Below are 21818 nucleotides of genomic sequence, written 5' to 3'. Positions count from 1 at the left end.
ATGTCTGACCCTTTTGGGGGACGTCACTTTTGCAACGTTTTCCTGGCAGACTATAGCGGGGTGGTTTGCCAATGCCTACCTAGCCCTAAATGTCTTCAGAGGATGGAAGATACACCATCAGAGGGAATACTGAAAGGTCCCATTCTCTCTCCCACCACCTTGACTGTCAGGCCAGTCTTTCCAAAAATGGTTGATCATCAGGGAAACCTTCTCATACTCTATTCAAGGGAAGAAAGGCCTTTAATGAGAGAGAAAAGCAGCCTCTCTATAACAGCTCCAAATGGGGTATAGAAAGCAACACAACATGGCACAGATGGAGGGTCAAGAAGGACTGGCAGACCCCCCAAAAGATTGTAGCAGACACCAGGGACCTCACCATTGTTTATGCCAACCATGCCAACAGCACTATTAAATAGCATTATTTGGAGTATTGTTGTTGGGAATGGTTGTGAAGGTTTTTCCTCATCTGAGTCAAGGCTGATAGTAAGTGCTTCCTGGAGGAGGGTCTGCAGGCAACCTGACAGGGGTAGTAGTAGTTTGGGTGACCCCCACATCCCAACAAATTTTGCAAATTGCACTCAACAGCTTCCAGGACTCTGGCAGTGCATTGTGTAATGGAAAACCTGGTTCTTCCAACTGCTGTCTGGTCCCAACTTCTTTCTTAAAAAACTCAGCAGGCAGGGTGGTCAACTGTCCCACTTCTGGCTGGGTTAGACTGCTCACATGAAATGGCTGTTTCATCACCCTAACCCAAAACAGGCCAAGAGTTACCACTGACAGGCAGGGACCTCTTGGGGACCGAGGGATAAAAAAAAAAGTCAAGATGGTTGCTATAGTAGCACAATCAAAGCCCATCCTTTTTTACATGTGTCACATATGCAACATGCATTAAAAAACGGGCAGGGCTTTGGTCACATGGTTGTGGCCACCATCTTGAATTTTTTGAACCTACTCCACACAGATGCCCTACTCACTGGATTTAAGTGTTTTTGTGCCATGCTAGTCCTGCCTAAATCTCAGTTAAGTACCTCCAGGGAACATAGCCAACCTGCTCTGTACTTCAGTACATATTCATGTTCAATACTCAAATGTTGGCTAAGATGTGGGGGAGATGAAGAGTGTGTCAGAGCTCTGCCTTTGACTGCAGTTCCCTGCCCGCCCCCATGTCTTAGCCAACTTTTGCATATTGAACATGAGCATCTCTGGAGGAGTACTTATAAATGTTCCCATAGCAGCCAAGTCTGGTAAAGGACTCCTGATAATGGGGAAGCTTAAAAGCTGTTCAGAAAATCCTATTTACAACAAACCTTTGTGCTTAGCAAGTGACAATCTACAGAATCCTCATAAAGGTTTTGTGGATCAGGCTTTTGTATCTAATCTCACCTAGAGTAGTGAGGTCTAGAAGAACACCCTTAACTCTTTGTAATACAGAGGTTGGGTTAATTATCAGTTGTGTGGTATATTTCAGGATTCTGGGATGCGTTTAACTATAATTAACAAGAAAGAAGCCAATCCTGTTAAGAATTTTTATATAACTCTTACCAGAGAAAATTATAGCGAACTATGTAGGTTCTTAAAGATAGAAATAGATTTTAAATATGTAGTGTGCTGACAATGGCCAAAAATAAAACTGGAATGGAATGACATCTAGATTTTTAGAGAAAGTGGAAGCAAACTGGACTGTTAGTCACTGATGGTAATCTGTAATGTTTTGATTCCAGTTTGCTTGAAGGAAAAGTTATACATAGATATTTCAGAGGAAGCATTCAAATAAAGCAGTGTTTGGCAGTCTTATACATTCTAGATGGAGTGGATCAAAAATTTTATCATTCCTTGCCACCATAGACATGTTTCTTGGGGTGTAATGGGAACTGAAGTAATTACAGCTGAAGGATATCCTGTTTGGGAAAGCTGCTTTATGTGAAGGATGATAACCTTCTTGCTGGATCCTGTCCATAATGCTTCTCAGTCAGTGCCCTGTGTGTTCTGGCCCCATCTTCTAGTGGCTGATATTTATATTTCTCAAAAGTCTCTTGATGAGCAGGATTCTTTGAAAGGGATCCCTGCTGTTGGAAGGCAAGACAGACAAGTCTTACGTGCATAAAATCCCAACCTGCCCCTGCATTTTGTAGTGGTCTCACTACAGTGGTTGGGTCTACACAAAAAGCAAACAATATGAACAGTCAGAATTCTTTGCAAAAAGAGTCTGAAATGGACAGGCCATACTGTTGTTTAAATGGTAACTGCTGTACTATTGCATAGTCAACTCCCTTAAGGAAAAAACAAAAAACAAAGAAAATATATGGTGCTAGATCTTTGTAGATTTTATGCATGAGCAAATTAGCGCTTTTGTTTGTGGAGGAGGTGTGGATGTGTAGATTTGTCCATTCACAGCCAGCAGGTGATTCATACTGATATGCTGGCAGCATTCCTTTGTCTGTAGTAGAGCAAGATTGTATAAGGTGTTTGGGTGAGGTGGATTTCCACTATTGGCTTAGGTATGGCATGGCTTGATTTGTTCAGTCCCTTCCCTGCTGTCTATTCCAACTCTGAATATAAGAGTCCTTTTGGATGAGATGAATGCTTCTGGCCCCAGAGTCTCTAATATGATGCTTGCAGAGATCCCCATTAGTGCTTTCCAGGCATCTTGCCCGACTTTACCTGTTTTATTTTTTTAAAAAGATCTTATAAGTAAAACATATGAAGCTGGTGTACTGCAAAGCAAAATACCAACCTCTAGCATTACTTTATTTCCAAAAATAACTCTGGACCCCAAATGACTTTATAAGTTGAGGTCTTTTATCTAACAGTGTCACCTTCCAGAAAAGGGCAAAGGTAAGAAGGGACGGATGAGAGAGGATAACAGGTAGTGTTCTGGTCAGTTGGGTGCTTTGTAACTGCTTACATACTTTGTTGCGACTATATTGTGAATGATAGGCTGCCCAGCAGCCATTTTGCAAGCCACTGCGTGTTCTCAAATTTCCCAATGTGTCGACTTAACCAAAAAGGTTGGAGACCCTTGTTCTAGGTCACCCAACAAATTGTTTTCCACTTCTCCCCAAAATGTTCAATACAGAATGCCAAAACTGAGGGCTGCTAGGAAGAATATCAGTATGTGTATTGTATGCTGTGAAAATAATAGGTAAGCAACCCATATCTTGTGCAGTGCAACCTTAACAGCCACTGAGAATAAGAGTGAAGTTGTTTTTCAATTAAATTAGGCTTTACTGTTCTAATCTCATTGGAACAAGATAGGTTATTTTTAGTAAATAACATCATCTTATTAAGTGGCATCTGAAGGTAGTGCAAATCCAAAGGAGTGGAAAAGTTAATATTCTTTATCAACTCAGCTTGGATGACCATGGAGAGGCAGGCTATAGAATGTCCATGAGGCATTGTTGCTTGGTTGCACACAATGGTCAAGGTATTCTGGAGCCCAAGGGGATCAAAAGAACTGGCACTGACTGGCCTGGATGACCTGCTTTAAATCTATTAGTAAGAATTAAGCCTAGTTTGAAATAAGACTCAAAGGTAGGATGAATCAGCCATTATTAATATACTTGTCATTAAGCTAGTAATCTTGAGTGGGTGACAAACCTGGTTATGTCCAGTGGTCATAACTGGCAGTGTTTATACAACATGCTTAACCATGGTTACCAACTAGAGTTTACTCAACCCAGTTTACTTAGTATATGCCCAGCACACTGCCCTATACAGCCAGTATGGTATAGTGGTGAAAATGTTGGACTGGGAGAGGGGAGACCCAGGTTCTGATCCACTCTTAACCATGAAATCTCATTCAGTAGCTTTTGGCCTTTATTCATTCATTCATTCATTCATTCACTCACTCACTCACTCACTCACTCGTTCAGTGTTTCTCCACCTCGGCAACTTTAAGATGTGTGGGTGTCAACCGTCTAGGGAATTCTCGGAGTTGACATCCACACATCTTAAAGTTGCTGAGGTGGAGAAACATTAAACTAGACTGATCAGACTGCCCAACTCTAACTATGTGACTTTGGGTGGCATACATCAACAAAAAATGAACAATAAACAAAAAAACCCACATTACATTAAAACATACACAAAATATAAATACAACATCTAAAAATGTTCTCTCGGCCCTGCCTACTTCACAGGCTTCTTGTTTAAGGGAACAGTAAGAAGGGGTGATAGATACGCTGCCTTGATATCCTTGAACTCCTGAATGAAATTGGTCTTCTTTGAACTTCTGACTTAAATGCGGGATGTAATTCTAATAAAATATAAATATGAAGTAACTCCCCTGACTTGGTTCACACAATATGCTAGACTAAAGTGTGGTTGACTGTTTTGTGATTCAGTGTATTGTATGAACACAGCCACCAAATTAAAATGTCTTGACAAATCTAGGACTTGCTTGTAGTAGCCCTTGTTCTCTGGTAGGCTGTGGACTTCAAAACAGATCTGAAAAACCTTGACGTGGTCTCAGCAATACGATTAGGAGAATTCACTGAACCACTCCAAGCCTGTATGAGAGCTTAAAAAAAAAGTCTCTCAATCAATTTTTAACTGTAAAAACTCCTCTGAATCAATTTTTAACAAGTTAGACTCTGTAGCTGTATCTCGCCCTCATTGCCCAGTTAGGAACCAGCTACGTCTTCTGTTCACCATGTGAAAGGCAGATGTTTTCTTAATTGAAATTTGACACTCAGAAAAGCATGAAATTAAAATTCCTCCATTCCTAAAAAGCTCTGAATTCTACTATTATTCTATTAATGCTGTTTCTCATGAGATCAGGCTGTTTTATTTTAATGTATTTTTATGCTCTCTTTCATTTCACAGTTACTAGGAATTATTTTATTCTGTATAAATCTATTACCATTAGGAAGGTGAAATAGAAACAACCAGAATGGTGTAGTGTACCACATTTTGAAACTCTAGCTTTCTTTGAACTAGAGATGGGGATTCCCCCCCCCCCCAAATCCACATTCTTTTGTTGGTAGCAACTCTCAGTGATGGAGTTAGGCCCCAAAACTTGCTTCCTGCTTCTTGAATCATGGAGGCCGGCTAGTGCAATGCAGGTCCAGAAGCAGCTGGCTCCAGCCCCTTGGGGAGAAGGCAAGGGCTTCCAAAGATTTTGTCCTCTTTCTTCCTCTTCTCATTCACCTCTAAATTGATCACTTGCAGGGGACAACTTAAGTGAAGTGAGGGAATTATGCAGTGAGACTGATAGATCGCCTGTCCCTGCCTTAAACCATACTGAAGCCCACCCCATACTGAATTCCTTTTCCCCCGCATACCTTACTTGCAAGAGAATGAAGTCAGATGGAAGTTTCTTCTGGAGTTCTTTACATCTTTATGGAGCCCGAAATGCTGTAAAATTTAAATCCAAACCAGGCTATTTTCCTTTTCCAGCTTATGTGATTGAATTCTAACAAGTGTTACTTTTTTCTGGTATAGTTCCTAAAAGAACAGGCATGGCTGTGTGTTGTATGTAATTAAAATATTTATAATCTTGGTCCTGTTCTCTCATTGCCCTCAAGAGAGGCTGTAAACTATATACACGTGAGCCGCAATCTAAAACTGGACTGATCTAATTTAATTTTAATTTTGGTTTCCTGCTGCACCTTTTCACAAAGGTAGATGCAATGAGACACATACTGTAGAATCCATGCAATGTTTGTGCTGTGTGTACACGCTTTGTCTATTCAAGCAATTCATGGTGGGGGTTCCATAAAAGAGGGGGGATTGGCACAGAGAAAACGGTGATGGGTGAAAACCATGATGGCATATTGGAACTAGAACTCTGGGGAGGACCCAGTTTCAAATCATTGCCCAGCTACCAAGGTCACTGGGCAACCTTGAAACATCTCTTAACTGAGCCTATTTCACAGATTTGTTTCAGGAATAAAATGGGATGAGGAGTCATATGTATCACCCTAAACTTCCTGGAGGGTTTCCTTGAATCTAATCCTGTTTTAAGAACCTGTTTGTGACAGTTCTCATAAGTGTATTTTTGCCAATTCAGTGTTAAAGCTTGTGTTTCAGAACTGTTACCATATCTTTTAAAAAATGGTTTGGAAGCTGCCTTCTCTCTTTTAACTGAAAAAGTGGATAGAAATATTTTAAAGAATGTGATTAAGAAATCTTAATCCGTCCTCTTTCTTTCAGTACCAGTCCTTATCCCTTCCCCACCTCTGCAAGTTTCTTTTTAAACAAGAAAATATGTCCATGCATTTCTAGCATGATCAACTTGATCCATAGATGCTGAGGTCTGGGATGTAATCAGATAGTTGTGATTTTACTTGTCTTACTATAATTTGGTAGATTTTATAAATCAGATAGATAAACTGTGACTCATAGGCTGCATTGCACCCTCCAACGCCTTTTCTGCAGTCCCCAAAGCCCCCAAGATTGTCCCTGTGAAATAGCATCGTGGATAGGGTTCTTTTCTAGAAAATAGTAAATCAGGTGTATTAAATCTCCAGGAGATTTAACACAACCATGTTAAACCCCTGACCCATCTCCAAAAAGGGATCATAAAGTATGGCCCTGTTACCCTGTGATATTGCCATTTCCCCATGGTCCTTAGAGTCTGTTTTTAAAATGTGCCCCCACCCCCAGAAAAGGTTGTCCATTTGTGGTACGAATGCATATTTTAATGAATATTTTAAATTTGGAATTTTGCCTTTGTAATATAGGCAAAGTACAGACACTTCCCCTCCATTAACTGATTTCTTTTCTCTCAAGTGGAGAGGGAAAATGTGCAGAAGAGGACTTTCACCCGGTGGATTAATTTACATTTGGAAAAGGTAAGAGTGCTAAACATATTGGTACTCTGTTATCTTCCCTGAAAAGTGAGGTTTTAGACAGGAGAGCATGTGAATCCTTAGGTAATTTATTTAACCACCCTTGGCCAATCTAGGAAGCCAAGCAGGGTCAGACCTGGCTAGTATTTGAATGGGGAACCATTGGCTAGACTCAGAAATAAAAAAATATCCAGAAGACAATGGTAAATCACTGCCATAATGTTGTCAAGAAAACTCATGAATACTGTCCCAAAGGACGCGGTGGCGCTGCGGGTTAAACCGCTGAGCTGTCGATCGGAAGGTCGGCGGTTCGAAACCGCGCGGCGGGGTGAGCTCCCGTTGCTCGTCCCAGCTCCTGCACACCAAGCAGTTCGAAAACATGCAAATGTGAGTAGATTAATTGGTACCGCTTCGGCGGGAAGGTAACGGCGTTCCGTGAGTCATGCTGGCCACATGACCCGGAAGTGTCCTATGGACAACGCCGGCTCCAAGGCTTTGAAACGGAGATGAGCACCGCCCCCTAGAGTCAGACATGACTGGACTTTACGTCAAGGGAAACCTTTACCTTTACTTTACTGTCCCAAAGAATTAAGTTTAATTTGCTTATGTTCTCAAAGGATGCTGAAGATGTTTTTAAATGCAGTGAAGACACAGTAATTATGGCAAATGTCAGCCTTTCCAAAGCTGAGGGCCTCCCAGCAAATCTGAGACATTTACTCTAGAGCAGTGTTTTTCAAACTTGGCAACTTTAAGATGTGTGGACTTCAACTCCCAAAATTCCCTGGCTAGGACATTCTGGGATTTGAAGTCCACACATCTTAAAGTTGCCAAGTTTGAAAAACACTGCTCTACAACTTATTTATACAGGTAGTCCTCAATTAATGACCACAATTGGGACCGGAATCTTGGTCATTGAGCAAAGCTGTCATTAAGCGAGACAGCACGTGACTGCTTTGCTCAATGACCGCAATATCAGCACTCCCGGTTGTGGTTGTTAAGCAATCTCACAGGTCGTTAAGTGGAGCCCCAGGTAAGTGCGGGGTGCCTCGGGGGTGGGGGAGACCCTGGGATGCCCAGCGTAGGCTGCACGCAAGTGTCTCTCCACTCAGGAGCTGAAAATCCTGCTTGGATTTCGGCTGTCTCTCATCTCTGGGGGCTGTTTCAAGAGCTCCTTGCCGAAGGATTTATCCTTCATGCCTGCTTGCACAGAGCAAGAATCCTTCAGCAGGGAACCCTTGAAACACCCCCAGAGATGAGAGGGAGTCCTCTAGGCAGGCAACAACAGCTTGCAACCTTCCCCGCTGCCTTCCCCATTGTCTTTCTGGGGAAGCTGGCAAAGAAGCTGGCAAATGGCAATCACATGATCGTGGGGTGCTTGGCAACCAGTCGTAAGTGCAAGCAGGTTCCCAAGCACCCAGATTGCGATCACATAACGGAGGGGGGGGCAATGTTTTGCAACAGTCAGAAGTGCTTTATGGCTGTAAAGCACCCTTTCCGAGGCTGCCATAACTGAACGGTCGTTAAGTGACTGGTCATTAACCAAGCACTACCTGAAATTTCTTGATACGCTTCTGTGTGAAGTTCCGTTTGTTCAAAGATGCCCCCAATATGAGCAATTATAAAATGCTCTAATAAACTGAAATATTTCCCTATTCTTTCCTGAACATTGCCAATTCTACTATCAGAGGTTTTGTCTGACTCCGTTTTGGATGCAGGCTGATTGATTTGATTGATGTAGAAGGCATTGGAAGCAGCCGAGGATGCATACCTCAAAGCTATTACTAAATTACTTTCCTTTTTTCCCCACAGTGTAGCCCCCCTCTGGAAGTTAAAGATTTGCTGGCTGATATTAAAGATGGCAAAATTCTGATGGCGTTATTAGAAGTGCTATCTGGACAAAATCTGGTACGTATAACATGTAAAAAGAAATTACTGAGGTGGTAGTGTAGTCCTGAATTTATGATAAAATGAAACTTGATAGATTCCTCTTCCCTAGAATGAACTGAAATGTTTCCTAAGCCAAACAGTTACAATCAAGATAGATCCTGGGTTTTATGCAGTTAATGAAACTACACAAACACAGCAAGTTTTAGGAACCACAATATAGTGTCAACCCTATTCAGCTATGTTTTCTTCCAAGTGGGCACATTATGTCATGAGTAAGGATGGCGAGCAGGGGGCTCCCACCCTCTTGTTACCTTGCTTGAGCTTCCGAATCTCTCGGCTGGCCGTGGCCTCTCTGATCGGGTCGTCAAAGTGTGCTCGGAACCCTGCCAAAAAATTCTGGTAGTCGTTGAGAATCGGGTCGTTGTTCTCCACCATGGGAATAGCCCATTTGGCTGCTGGTCCCTTTAGCAGACCTAGGATGAAGGTGACTCTGGTTCTGTCTGTGGGGAACTCTGCGGGTCTGCTGTCGAAGAACATAGTGCACTGTGTGAGAAAGGTTCTCAGCTGTCCTGTTTCTCCTCCAAATTTCTCTGGTAGACTGCCCTGGGATCTCAAGACTATTGGCGGGGCTGCTGCTGCTGCTGCTGCTGCTGGTGCCGGTTGTGGGTTAATCGGAGCTGGTTGTTGTAACTGCTGTAGCATGGCAGCTTGTAATGTGTTGATCTGGAGATCTACTTGTTGTTGGTGTTGTTGCAGGGCTGCTGCCAATTGTTGGATGGCGAGCCTCATTTCTTGGTTTTCTGAAGACATTCCAAACGTATCTCCTTAATTGCTTGTTCCTCCCTCTTTCGATGGGAGTAAGAGTTTGTTAGGATTGATGTCCTAACAGCCAGGAAACACACTGAGACAAGGAACTGGTCTCTAATATTTATTGCTAGTATTTAACAGGAATCCTAACAAACTGAAGAAGCGTGGGAAAACCCAGACATATAAACCCCAAAGGTTAAGGCGGTCCCAATCTGTGTCTCTTTGAATGGTTGACCAATTCCTCAGTGCTACGCATGCGCTTGACAGTCTGGATGGGAGCTCCCTGCTCGCCATCCTTACTCATGACACATTAGGATCAAATATGGTAGAATCTGACCTAACCCGAAGGATTAATTAAATTAATTGTTAAATTCATAATAAAATATTTTAATTATATTCATTCAAATGTTTAATTCTTAACTTGGGAGTTCAGTTTTAGAGGGTATAAGACTGGGGAAGCTTCCTTTTCATTAGAGCTAGCAACCTTTTTGTCATCAGGGATCCCCACTTCCCTCCTATTGCTTTTGGTGGACAAGGCATGCTATGCTTGTTTCATTGACTGAAACACTTGTATGCCACCCTTTCAAGCCATACTTCTCAGGAGGGGCTACAATGACAACATTGAGGTGAGTGGATGGAGTCCTTAGCCCTTTTCTTCAGAGGCGTTTGTGTGGGGAGGGATTACAAAAGCAGTGTTGTGCAGATATTATGCAAGTTTCACCTCTTTTTGCATGTGTGTCATGACACTGCATGCATATACAAAATGAGCAGAGTTTGTGGCATGATGGCACAATACCGTTTTCATCATCCTGATGAAAGCTGTAGATGTTGTGGATGCCTCGGCTTTCCACATGAGGGGTTGGCTTTTTGCAAATGCCAATAGCCTAAATGTTCAGCCTATTGGAGAGCTGGGGGGGAGGGGAGGCTGCATGCATACTTTGCCTCTTTGATAAGTAAAAGTGTTTGATTATTTTATGCCCACTGACTGTATAAAATGCATATACCTGTTACGGAATTAGGACCAGACCTTGTATGAATTGTTTGTTTATATATTCTGCATTTAAGTAAACTCCTCTGTAAATTACACATATGTTTTGAACTCAATATTCCTTTTTGTGGTCTTTGTATGATTGTGTGTGTGCACATGTTGCTCTGAAGCAGTGGTGTGCAATATCTCCTGCCTTAAGAGCCACATTAGGCTTTGTGCACTGTGCTGAGGCCATAATCCAAAAGTAGGCTGAGCCAAAATCCTAAATTTGGTGTGTGTGTGTATACACACACACACACACGCACACACACCAAACTTAGGATTTTCCATATGGATATAGATATAGGTAAAGGTAAAGGTTTCCCTTGACATTAAGTCCAGTCGTGTCCGACTCTAGGGGGCGGTGCTCATCTCCATTTCAAAGCCGAAGAGCTGCCGTTTGTCCGTAGACACTTCCGAGGTCATGTGGCCGGCATGACTAAACGGAATGCCGTTACCTGCCCACCGAAGCGGTACCTATTAATCTACTCACATTTGCATGTTTTCGAACTGCTAGGATGGCAGGAGCTGGGACTAGCAACGGGAGCTCACCCCGTCACGCAGATTCGAACCGCCGACCATGCAATCGGCAAGCTCAGCGATTTAACCTGCAGCGCCACCGCATCCCCAATGGATATAGATATAGATATATGAAAAAAAACTATAAGTAAAAGAGAAAGATATAAAAACATGTAAGAAAACAAAAGATAAGATACAGATACTTATCCTGACTGAACTTCAAACTGAACATACTTCGTTAACGCAGTACAAATCACTAACAGAACTATAAACAGTAAACAATAAATCAATATTGAAAACTATAGATCAAATAGAAATAGGATTCTGTGGAAAAGTAAACCCAAATCTTGGGTGTTACACAAACTGTATATAACACTGTTATCCAAGAATGGTTTTCAATTAGAATTAAATTCTGCAGTAGATTTCTTTTCTATTTAGGAAGTTATTCTTGGCATCAAAGCAACTCCCACAGAATCATTAGCCATTCTTCCAAGGAAGGAATTACAGACCTTTTCCAATATAAGTATATAAAATCCTTGCAGTCATTATCATACACAGTGCTAGTTCAGTAAATGTTGAAGGAAAATGTCGTTTGGTGATATTTAATACAAATATCTCAGGCTGAGATACAGAATGACAACCTTCAAAATCTGTTCCATTCTACTATGAATAATTTACCAGTATTCTGGGGCTTTACAGCATTGTTACTAAATGTGAAAAAAAGAATCCAACCTGTTCATTACATTTCCAGCATTTTTTAAAGGAAGAATTAGTCATTTTGACAATCAAGGGTGGAGTAATATACCCATAATAAAATAAAATGGTGTTTAAAAACTCTGTAAGGCATTCAGAACCCCAAACCCTTTGCCAAATTAAAAAAAAGGGGGGGCTGATATGGCTCTGCCCACAGGTCAAATGATTTAGAGATTTCTAAAATTTAAAAAGGCAGGGACTGATGTGAATATAAACAGGGCCAGCAACCCTGTTTAAGATCACCCGATCCCTATTGGGGAAGGTGGGTCCAGTAACCCACCTACAGGGCTGTGCAGAAGAGTTTTCCAGGCATCTGGAGGATAAAATTGCTCAGATTTGTACCAAGTTGGATGCTAAGCATGGGGCATGGCCTATGGGGATGCCTGGGGAATGTACTTACCCAGTTATCTGGGAACAGTTTCTTCCTGTTGGGCCCGAGGAAGTAGACAGGGTACTCCGGACTGTAAGGGCCACCACTTGCCAGTTAGATCAATGCCCCCCCTGGCTGGTGAAGGCAGCTCGGGTGGTGACATGTGGGTGGGTCCAGGCGATGGTGAACTCATCTTTGAGGGTGTACTGATTGCCTATTCAAAATCACCATCAGACTCACACAGGGCTTTCATGGATATCTGATTTAATAATGAATAGTATGCAGGATCACAAGCAAAGCTGAGAATAGTGAAAGCGCAGGATGTCTCCCATTAAAACCCCAAATGGCTCCCAGTCCCTCCCCCCAAAGTCAGTACAATTCCATGCCCCAGGTGCCCCTAACGGTTCCTGCCTGTCTGCAGGAAACGTCCTTGACAGGGCGAGATAACCCAAACATGCATTCCTCATTCTTCACTCCTCGCACTGCAGCCTGGTACAAGGAACAGGAGCAGCCCACTCCCGTACAGCAACTTGTGTCAGCCCCATGGCATGGGAACCCGTTACGATGTTTTCCAGGAACATTGAAACAGGGAGTGCTTCCTATAACCTTTAAAGAGGCGCTGGTGCACCCCCTCCTCAAGAAACTATTGCTGCATCCCACCGTACTGGACAATTTTCATCCAGTGTCCCACCTCCCCTTTCCTTTTTAGGGAAGGTGGTTGAAAAAGTGGTGGTGTTGCAGCTCCAGAGGACCCTGGATGAAACGGATTATCTGGACCCTTTTCAGTCGGGCTTCAGGTCCAGATATGGGATGGAAATGGCATTGGTCACACTTTTGGATGATCTCTGGTGGGAGCAGGATGGTGGCAGTGCATCCATCCTTGCTTTTCTTGACCTCTCAGGGGCTTTCGATACCATCAACCATGGTATCCTTTTGGGTTGACTCAGGGAGTTGGGGGTGAGTGGTGTGATTTTGTGCTGGCTGACCTCCTTTTTTCCAGGCTGGTCCCAATCGGTGTTGATAGGGAGTGAGAGATCTGGCCCATGGCCCCTCCTTTGTGGGGTGCCACAGGGTTTGGTACTCTCTCTACTCCTTTTTAACATCTACATGAAACCTCTGGGTGAGATCATCTGTCGCCATAGGATGAGGTATCATTAATATGCTGATCATATCCAATTTTACATCTCCATCCTGGGTGACTTAAGTGAAGCCGTGGCCACCCTCTCTGGGCGCCTGGAGGCTGTAGGGGTCTGGATGGGGAACAATAGGCTTCAGCTGAACCCTGGTAAGACAGAGTGGCTGTGGGTTGGGGGCTCCTCGGCATCCAGGAACTTAACATCTTTGGTTCTGGATGGGGTTGCACTGCCCCAGACAGATCCAGTGCGGAACCTGGGGGTTCTCTTGGACTCACGACTCCTGCTTGAAGAGCAGGTTGCAGCCATGGCCAGGGGAGCCTTTGCCCAACTTCATATTGTGCGCCAGTTACACCCCTTCCTGGATCAGGAGACCCTCCAGTCAGTCACTCCCGCCCTAGTCATCTCCCATATAAACTATTGCAATGCACCCTACATGGGGCTACCCTTGAAGAGCATCTGGAAGCTATAGCTGGTGCAAAAAGGCAGCCGCACGAGCAGTTTTAGGAGCCTCAAGGCGCATATAACACCTTTGCTGCAGGAGCTGCATTGGGTGCCAGTTTGCTTCTGGATCCAATTCAAGGTGCTGGTTATCACCTTTAAAGCCCTACATGACATGGGTCCAGGTTACCTGAGGGACTGCCTTACACCCATTGCATCGACCCATCTCACCTGGTCAGGCAGAGAAGGCATGTTATGGACCCTGTCCATGAGAGACTGTTGATTGGCAGGGTCCAGGAAGGGGGCGTTCTCTGCCATGGCCCCCATCCTGTGGAACATGTTACCACCAGAGGTGAGACAAGTCCCCACTCTCCCAGCCTTCCAAAAAGGAGTGAAAATCTGGCTTTGCCACCTTGCTTGGGGTGGGGGGCAGGATAGTCAATCATGGGGGTAGTTGGCACAGTGATGTTGTCCCAAGGAATTTATATTTTACATAAATTTTAAATATTTTCTATATTTTATATTTATATTTTTATGATGCACTTGTTTTTATGATTTTAATCTCTTGTTATTTTAGTTGAATTGTAAACCACCCAGAGTCGCTTGCAAGATGGGCAATGCAGAAATGTGAGAAATAAATAAATAAAAATAAATAGATATATCTGTATGAAGATATTCCTTTTCAATCCACTCTGGTTTTCTTTTAGCTGCACGAGTACAAGCCCTCAACCCATCGTATTTTTCGACTGAACAATATTGCAAAAGCCCTTAAGTTTTTGGAGGATAGCAATGTAAGTAATTTGTGAGGTGCTGAATTATGCTAAATAAGGAACATACATGCTGAAAAATTATTTCTTAATGCCAGGTCTGCATACAATAGACATTAAAATCTACTTTAGATTATTTCTAAAATGTTGTAAAGGCTTCAGCTGGATTAAATGATTAGAAGAAAGCAAGAAATGCTTTTAATCACAGGCTCTGAACAATTGAAATTGCTTTGATTTGAATTGCTTGATTTTTAAAAGCCTTTTCAGTTATGTTAAGGATAATGTTTTTATATTTTTCTATTAAAAATAGAGTTTTAAAGTGATCCAATAGCTGAAAATCTGGAACAGCTTTCTTCCATATGTATTGGATTTCCATCCCCATAATCCTCAGCCAATGTGTGGCCTTTGTTGCTTGAGTAATATGGAAGTTGAAGTCAAAAATTATTGGAGAATATTAAGTTGGAGAAGACTTTCAGAACATTATGACCTCTTGATTTCCAAGACTGAATTCTAGAAATTGTAGCTTGGGAACTGGGGAGTCACCACTTTGAGAAAAACTGCTCTATAGGAAATAATGTGTACACTGTGTACATGCAATATAAAACAACAGTAGTCTTCATAAAACAAATACTTACCTTCAGAATATAAAAAACAACACTCTTTCTTAAGTTTTGTGCAAGTATGTATTATTTAAAAAGTTCACATCTACCTATTTTGACTCAGCAGAATCATAGTTTGGATACTCACCACTTTGCTGAACAGCTTCCAAGTGTTAGACAGGTCAGCCATTGATTAAAAAGCAATACAGAACAGAATACTTGCTGCTTTTCCCTATAGATTTTCACAGAAAGCAGCAGGGAGTGGGAAAAACAGTAGATTAGTATTCTGGTACAAGCCTGCTTTTCTTCCTAGAAAATTTCCCCGCACGCTCCCATAGAAATGAAGATTTACTTTTTAAAGATGGTCATCTCCCAGGGGTCTGCAAGAAATTAGAACTGATGCTTTAAATGTGAATCTCCCTTTCTACTAACAGGTTTACTATATCTGACCTGCAAAAACCTCTGTGTCCACCAGATAGCAGCAAAGAGAAGTTATTTGCAGCCATCTCGTGATCACTTGGATACTTGCAGCCCAGATATAGTAATATAGTAGCCTCAAACAACAGTGTTATTAAAATAAAGCTCATTGACCTGGGTTACACATAATACTAAAGCAAAATGTGGCTGGTTGGCTGGTTTGTGACACAGATAGTGGGTGAATTGATCAACTGTAGTTTGTAAATCATGGTTTCTTTCCTGGGAAGCGTTTGTACATCATGCTGTATCAAAAACAAACATATTACATTATGTATCATTTAGCTCTCTCTCCTCTCAAAGTTGCTACTACTGCTGTTCTTTCTCCTTCTTAACTATTGCTTTATTCATTCAGCTATTTGCAGAGCTGATAACAACCTTTTTGTATACACAAATGCCAAGTTCCTACCTTTCATGTAAAAGTAAGCTCTATGCCCTTTAAAACCACCTGGAAGTTACAACTGGTCCAGAACACAGTAGCTTGTGCAGAATTGGACACCCCTCAGTTTGCCAGGTTACACCATTGCTATGTGAGCTGCACTGGCTCCCAGTTTCTTTCCATGAGCAATTCAAGGTACTGGTTATCACCTAAGCCCCTATATGGCACAGGGCCAGGTTATTTGTGGGTCTACCTCTCCCTGAGGGTGTTTGTCCATTCCACCAGATCAGATAGAGTGGGCACATTCCAAGTCCCTTCCCTTAAATGTTGCCATCTAATGGGACCTAGGAAGCATGCCTTTTCCTTAGGAGCCCCTGCCCTGTGCAACACCCATCCCCTTGAGATCCAGCAGGCCCCCACCCTCCTAATCTTCTGGTAAGCTGTAAAGAGCTGGCTTTTACCCCAGGTGTTGGGATGGTAAGGTTGGAACCCAGAGATTGCACAGATGAATGGATGCAGATGATGGATTAGTTGCCTGGTTTTTCTGTTTTTTTTTTTAATTGTTTGTGATTTTATTGTTGTTGTTAGCCACCCAGAGTTGTATCCCACAAGATGGGCAGTCGTATAATTTTTTAAATAAATACATCCTTCAAGGTGTGACTTTGACCCACAGTAGACTTAGATCGTTACTATTACACTGATCATCTGAACTGGCTGTCCCTGACCAATGTTACTAAAGAACCTAAATTCCTTATATTCTGGATCTGGAAGGAGGCCATTGCTAGCCTTGGACAAATAAACTTCATCTCCAATGGAAAAAGTCTGAAGTAGGGGTTGCACTAAAAGGTAGACTTACAAAATAAAACTACAGCTGTGCGGACCCTGGGGGTTATTGTCTTCCTGAACTATTTTTCTTATATCATTGAATTCTGCATGTGCTGTTACATCACTTACACATACTTATCCGGTTGCTAAGGGGTTTAGTATGTCATAGTAAGGTGCTTCATCTTCAACATATAAGGTGAAGCTGCTCTTAGGCATATTGAACTTTTTAAAGGACAGATGGAGTGATTTGATCTGTGTGTCCAGCCCTTCCTGAGGGTGCCTGTAATACTTGTAAGTGACTGATATTGGGGGGATTTTGAAGAGTAAGTTATGACAGTGTAATCTGAGTATGTCCTAATCTAAGGGGAGCTCTTGAATCTCCAAGAGTTGTGTAGCTGTGCGCAGGAAACTTCTCCCAGCATAATGCTCCATTCCCTAATTTTTTAAAAAAAAATCTCCTTCAAGTTAGCCTCACCTCCTCATGACTTCATGGATACAGCTTAGCTCTGTATAGTTTAGGCAACTTTTAATTCCATCATAGTTTTTGTACTTCCAGCTTGGGCATAATAGCGATCCACTTCTGGCTGCAGTGAAAGCCAATCAAAAACTAAGGACTATGCAACTTGCAAATTCTAATAGATATTCTTCATTGTGGACCCCTACCTAACCTCAGTTTGACTCAGATTTCTGTGAATGAATTCCACATCAGTTCCACAATCCTTCAGCTATGAAAAATGCTAAGGCTTCAGAAATAGCAAGTTTTTAAAGTGCTATAATCAATATCATATGCAGTAGAGCTAAGGGAAACATCAGAGTCTGCTCGACTTCTTAAGGTATCAGTTGTCTGCAGGTTTTTTCCTGGAGTAACAGCTTTGCTTGTGTCAGTCAGTAAGTCCAACTATCTTAGTGACAGAGCGAAATGTTTTGTCATTGATTGCATTCTTCTATTTCTGGAAACCAAATGCGGATCATTGGATTTTGCATTTTGTGTGACTAGCCATGGTGGTTCATAAATTAGTCCTTGATTTCTAAGTTTGATGCCCATGGATACCAGTGTGGCTGCCAACATCTCCTTTGGTGCCTAAGAAGTCCCCTGCTTCATATTTCATTTTTTTAAGATTCATTTTTTTAAAAAAATTAAATGAAAAGCTTGTATGCTATGAAGCAAATCATCAGCATCAGACATCACTTTTATTTTTAGAATATGTTGGGCCCTCAGAGACCAAGGGAAAAGGGAAAATAATAGGAAACTACAATCCAGTACTTTCTTTTGGAAATTTAGTCATCTGCCTGGTAGGGGAGGGGAAGAAGCTGAAGTGATAGAGAGGGTGATGGGGAGCAACCTAAATCAGTTTGCCCTCTGGTGATGATACCCATGGTGGCAGCCATTCTGTGACAATGCTCATGCCATGCTCTTGAAGTTATCAATTTGCCCACTAGCCCACATCTAATTGTGCTACTTTACTAACAATGGTTATGCAACCCATAGCTCAGCACAATGGATGAAGCCAGCCAGTGCCCAGCAAGGAGTGTTTCAGATATTGCTTCACATGGCATCACTCCTTGTGAGTATCTGAGCATAAGCCCCCTCCTCTGGGTTTATTTTAAACAAAAAAATCACCTACTTAAACATTTAACACCTCACTCCAGGGCAGCCTTCAGCAGCCTGGTGTACTCCAAATACGTTGGCTTGCAGTTCCCACAGTCATCATGTTGGTTGGAGCTAATGTGGTCTAGGCTGAATTAGGAAGGACAGAAGAATAATGAAGTCTTCTTAAGATTGTACATTCTTCTTGTAAGCCTCAGGAGACAGTTTAATTGAACTCCTTAAGGGAAAGGCGAATAGGAAAACATTTTCAAATTCCCTTGGCAGTAAGGAAAGTTGCTAGTTCAAATATTAAACCTCAAGAGAAAGAGGTGCAGAGGGACTGCCATGGTGTGTAGTTGTGCAGAATCTGAAAGGATCGTGGGAGAGTTTCAGTACTCTTATTATTATTTAAGAAATCCTGGAGGCATCATACTGGAATTTAACCCTGTCACTGGGAGCAGCAGAAATTCCCTTGTTTCCGGTTTTGCCTGCAGTGAGTATTATTTGAATGAGTAATACATGCTGTTGTTTATCCTGTGAAATAAGCTTCAGTATGGGAACCCTGAATCCCAATGTTGAAATCCTAACCTTGAGTAAATTGATTACATCCTAAAAAGCAGTGACTGTTTTAAAAGCCATGAAGTAAAAATGAATGGAGAAAGCGGATGCCTCCAAGATAGCTGGGAGGGTTTTGAAGCCCCCGTCTGCGTTAGAAGTACGTTAGGTTCACATTTCCAAACACCCACAAGCTCATATGGCTGCTCAAATTAATAATGATTCCTGTTCTATTCATGCGGTTTGCCGGAAAGCATTTATCAAAGGTAACCTGATAAATATAACTTGAATAGACCAATGGACTTTGTAACCTTATTTAACCATAAAATGGTCAGATTATGGAGACACAGAACATAAATACTTAGTTGCCTTAGCATTAAAAAATCAGGTAACTAACGGAAGATCAAAGTAGTAATTGTGGTAATGCACAACAAAGACATATTTTAATCCTTCCCTTGAATCCACTAGTTGATGTATCTTGATAGCATGTTGTCCTCTACTTTTTTCCCACATTGTTGGCTGCAGTTGGCAATGATGAGTTGGGAGGGAGGAGCAAGACAACAGTGTGTGCTTTGGCATCCATTCAGTTTGACCAGGATGGAGCAGGCTTCTGTCCAGATCCCCCATCAGAAGATGCTTACCATGTTCGTGCTTGAAGTAATGAATGTTGCTTTGTATATTTCTATATTTTAATAACACAATTTGTGTCAAAAGGAGTAGGGAGTTATGTTTTAAACCCCTTGTGGTGTGCTGCTTTCATGAACTAAGATTGAAATTGACCTATATATACACGTACAGTATATTCAGAAAAAAATTTAGAACATTGAAGCATGAGAAATTTAATGAAACACATGAATTTGGCATGCCTCTAACCAGTAGTAATGTAAATTGGCCAAAAAACGCACAAGTGGGCTATTTTTTAATAATATTTTTATTAAAGATTACAACAATAAAAACTAATGCAAACTAAAAAAAAAGATAGAAGAGTAAAAAGAAAGAGTAGAAAGTGCAGAAAAGAGAAAGGAAAAAAGAGAAAGAAAAGAAAGAAAAATAATAAAGAAAAAGAAAAGAAATATATGAAGTAACTTCCCACTTTCATCACAACAATATAAACTATTTTAGTAAGTTATCACCTTCTCTTAAATACAACAAATGATCTCTTCTTCCTATTTCCATCTCTTATCTATAAACAAATTCATAAGGCATCGTCATTTCAGTCCTAGTGTCAGCAAAAGACCATTAAGGGTTACCAGATATAACAACATATCTGTTTTAACCTTGATCAAAGAAAGCAATTTTATATTCCTTCCTTTTATTTCTAGCAATCTTAATCTTTAATCCATTCAAATAATTTCATAGAACTTGATTTTCATTTTTTCTTTGTCCCTTCTCACAAGATTCTTCAAAACTTTAACAAGCCTCTTTTGTAAATCCAATATAGAAAAGTAATCCAGGTCACTCCCTTAGTTTATTGTTTGTATATCCCTTTTAATTATTAAGACATCAGCTGGTTTCTTTTGTATGTCGAGTGTAGCATCTTTTTCCATGTCATTTTTATACCCTTTCATTTGCAAATCCACTTTCAACTCAGTCTCAGTCTTGTCAGGTAGAACATGTTCCTCTTCCATCAATCTTTTAGACCCAATCTCTCCATAAAGGCAGATGTCTCCATTGACACTATTAAAATTAACTTCTGAGTCCATTGTTCAATAATATCCTTCAATACATCCAATGTTAGAATATTTTGCTTCATTCTGTAATTGTAAGTTGAATTTATGTGTTCTTTTTCTTTAATTGTAATCTTTAGTTCCCTCTAGTGTCCAATTTTTAAAATCTTTGTTTTTTTTAAAAAAATCAAAACAAAAGCATTTTCCCATGGGAAGGATTCTTTATAATTAATTCCAAAATATTATTTCAAATTTATTTGGTTATCTTAGTCTGTTTGTAACTTTCTAAAATCAAAGTTTTAATCACCATTTTGCTGTTTATTCCCCCTCAAAAATTAAGTTCTTAAATGTGTAGTTAAAACTTCTTTTGCTAAGGCTTGAAGGAAACTCATCCAGTAAAACTTGTCAATCCAAAGTTTCCTAATAGCTGAAAAACAGTTAACAAGCAATTTCTGAAAGTGATTAGAAAAGGAACTCTTCCAACTTAGTGTCCTTTCAAAGGCACTGACCGTGGTTTGAGCAAGATGGTTATTCCCTCATCTCCCAGAGCTTTAAGCCCACTGGAGACCTCTATCTTGTGTTCTCCTCACAAGGAGTAGATATCTGGAGCACTTGTGGGTGATCTCAAGTCCTCTCTTTGTCCAGAGGGGAATTATCAAAGAGCCGGTCTACTCGCTAGCTCTTTATTCTGCCATGGTTGTCAGCTCCACTTTTCAGAGTGTCTTCAGTCTGCCATTTCTTCCTTCGGAAGTCTGCAAGCAGGCTTTTGTTAATTCCCCTCCCAAATTCTACTTGATTAAATTTTGACACCTCTTCCTCGGATAGTCTTAATTATGAGTGAGTTATAGAGGAACGAAGAAAAAAAAAAAGTAGTGTCATGTTCTGGTGGCAGATATGCATTTGTTGTAGTATTGCTTTTGGCTTACAATATATTTGTTAATAAGGATGCTGAATCTAAACTATGTTCATTTTGATACTTGTTGGTAGTAAACTGCATGATCTGTGATCATGTAATAGCATTTCATAAGCGAATTAGTAGTAGATTTTAGATAGGAGAATGTTGGGAAAATATTTAGAGGGTATATTTTGTTCTTTGGTGCAGTATAGTCACTTTTGGGGAACAGCTCATCTTAGCTGCAAAAACAATAGTCTTTTGACAGAGTAAAGGCAAATAAAAATAGTATGAAAAAACATTTCATGGAGCAAGCCCACACCATCACATAATGCTGTCATGGA

General features: G+C 41.2%; 1 protein-coding gene across 1 annotated transcript in view; it reads left to right on the top strand.

Annotated features, from left to right (window-relative positions):
- The window catches only part of CLMN (calmin), a 90058-nt gene that overhangs the window by 36621 nt on the left and 31619 nt on the right, over positions 1 to 21818 (top strand). Inside the window, exons 2-4 of the mRNA XM_063290284.1 lie at positions 6733 to 6794; positions 8601 to 8696; positions 14436 to 14519. Coding sequence (XP_063146354.1) covers positions 6733 to 6794; positions 8601 to 8696; positions 14436 to 14519 — 242 coding nt within the window. The remainder of the gene's footprint in view (positions 1 to 6732; positions 6795 to 8600; positions 8697 to 14435; positions 14520 to 21818) is intronic.

The sequence above is a fragment of the Candoia aspera genome, chromosome 1 (assembly GCF_035149785.1).
Source record: "Candoia aspera isolate rCanAsp1 chromosome 1, rCanAsp1.hap2, whole genome shotgun sequence".
Taxonomy (NCBI): domain Eukaryota; kingdom Metazoa; phylum Chordata; class Lepidosauria; order Squamata; family Boidae; genus Candoia; species Candoia aspera.
This window is presented reverse-complemented; position numbering and strand designations above follow the sequence as displayed.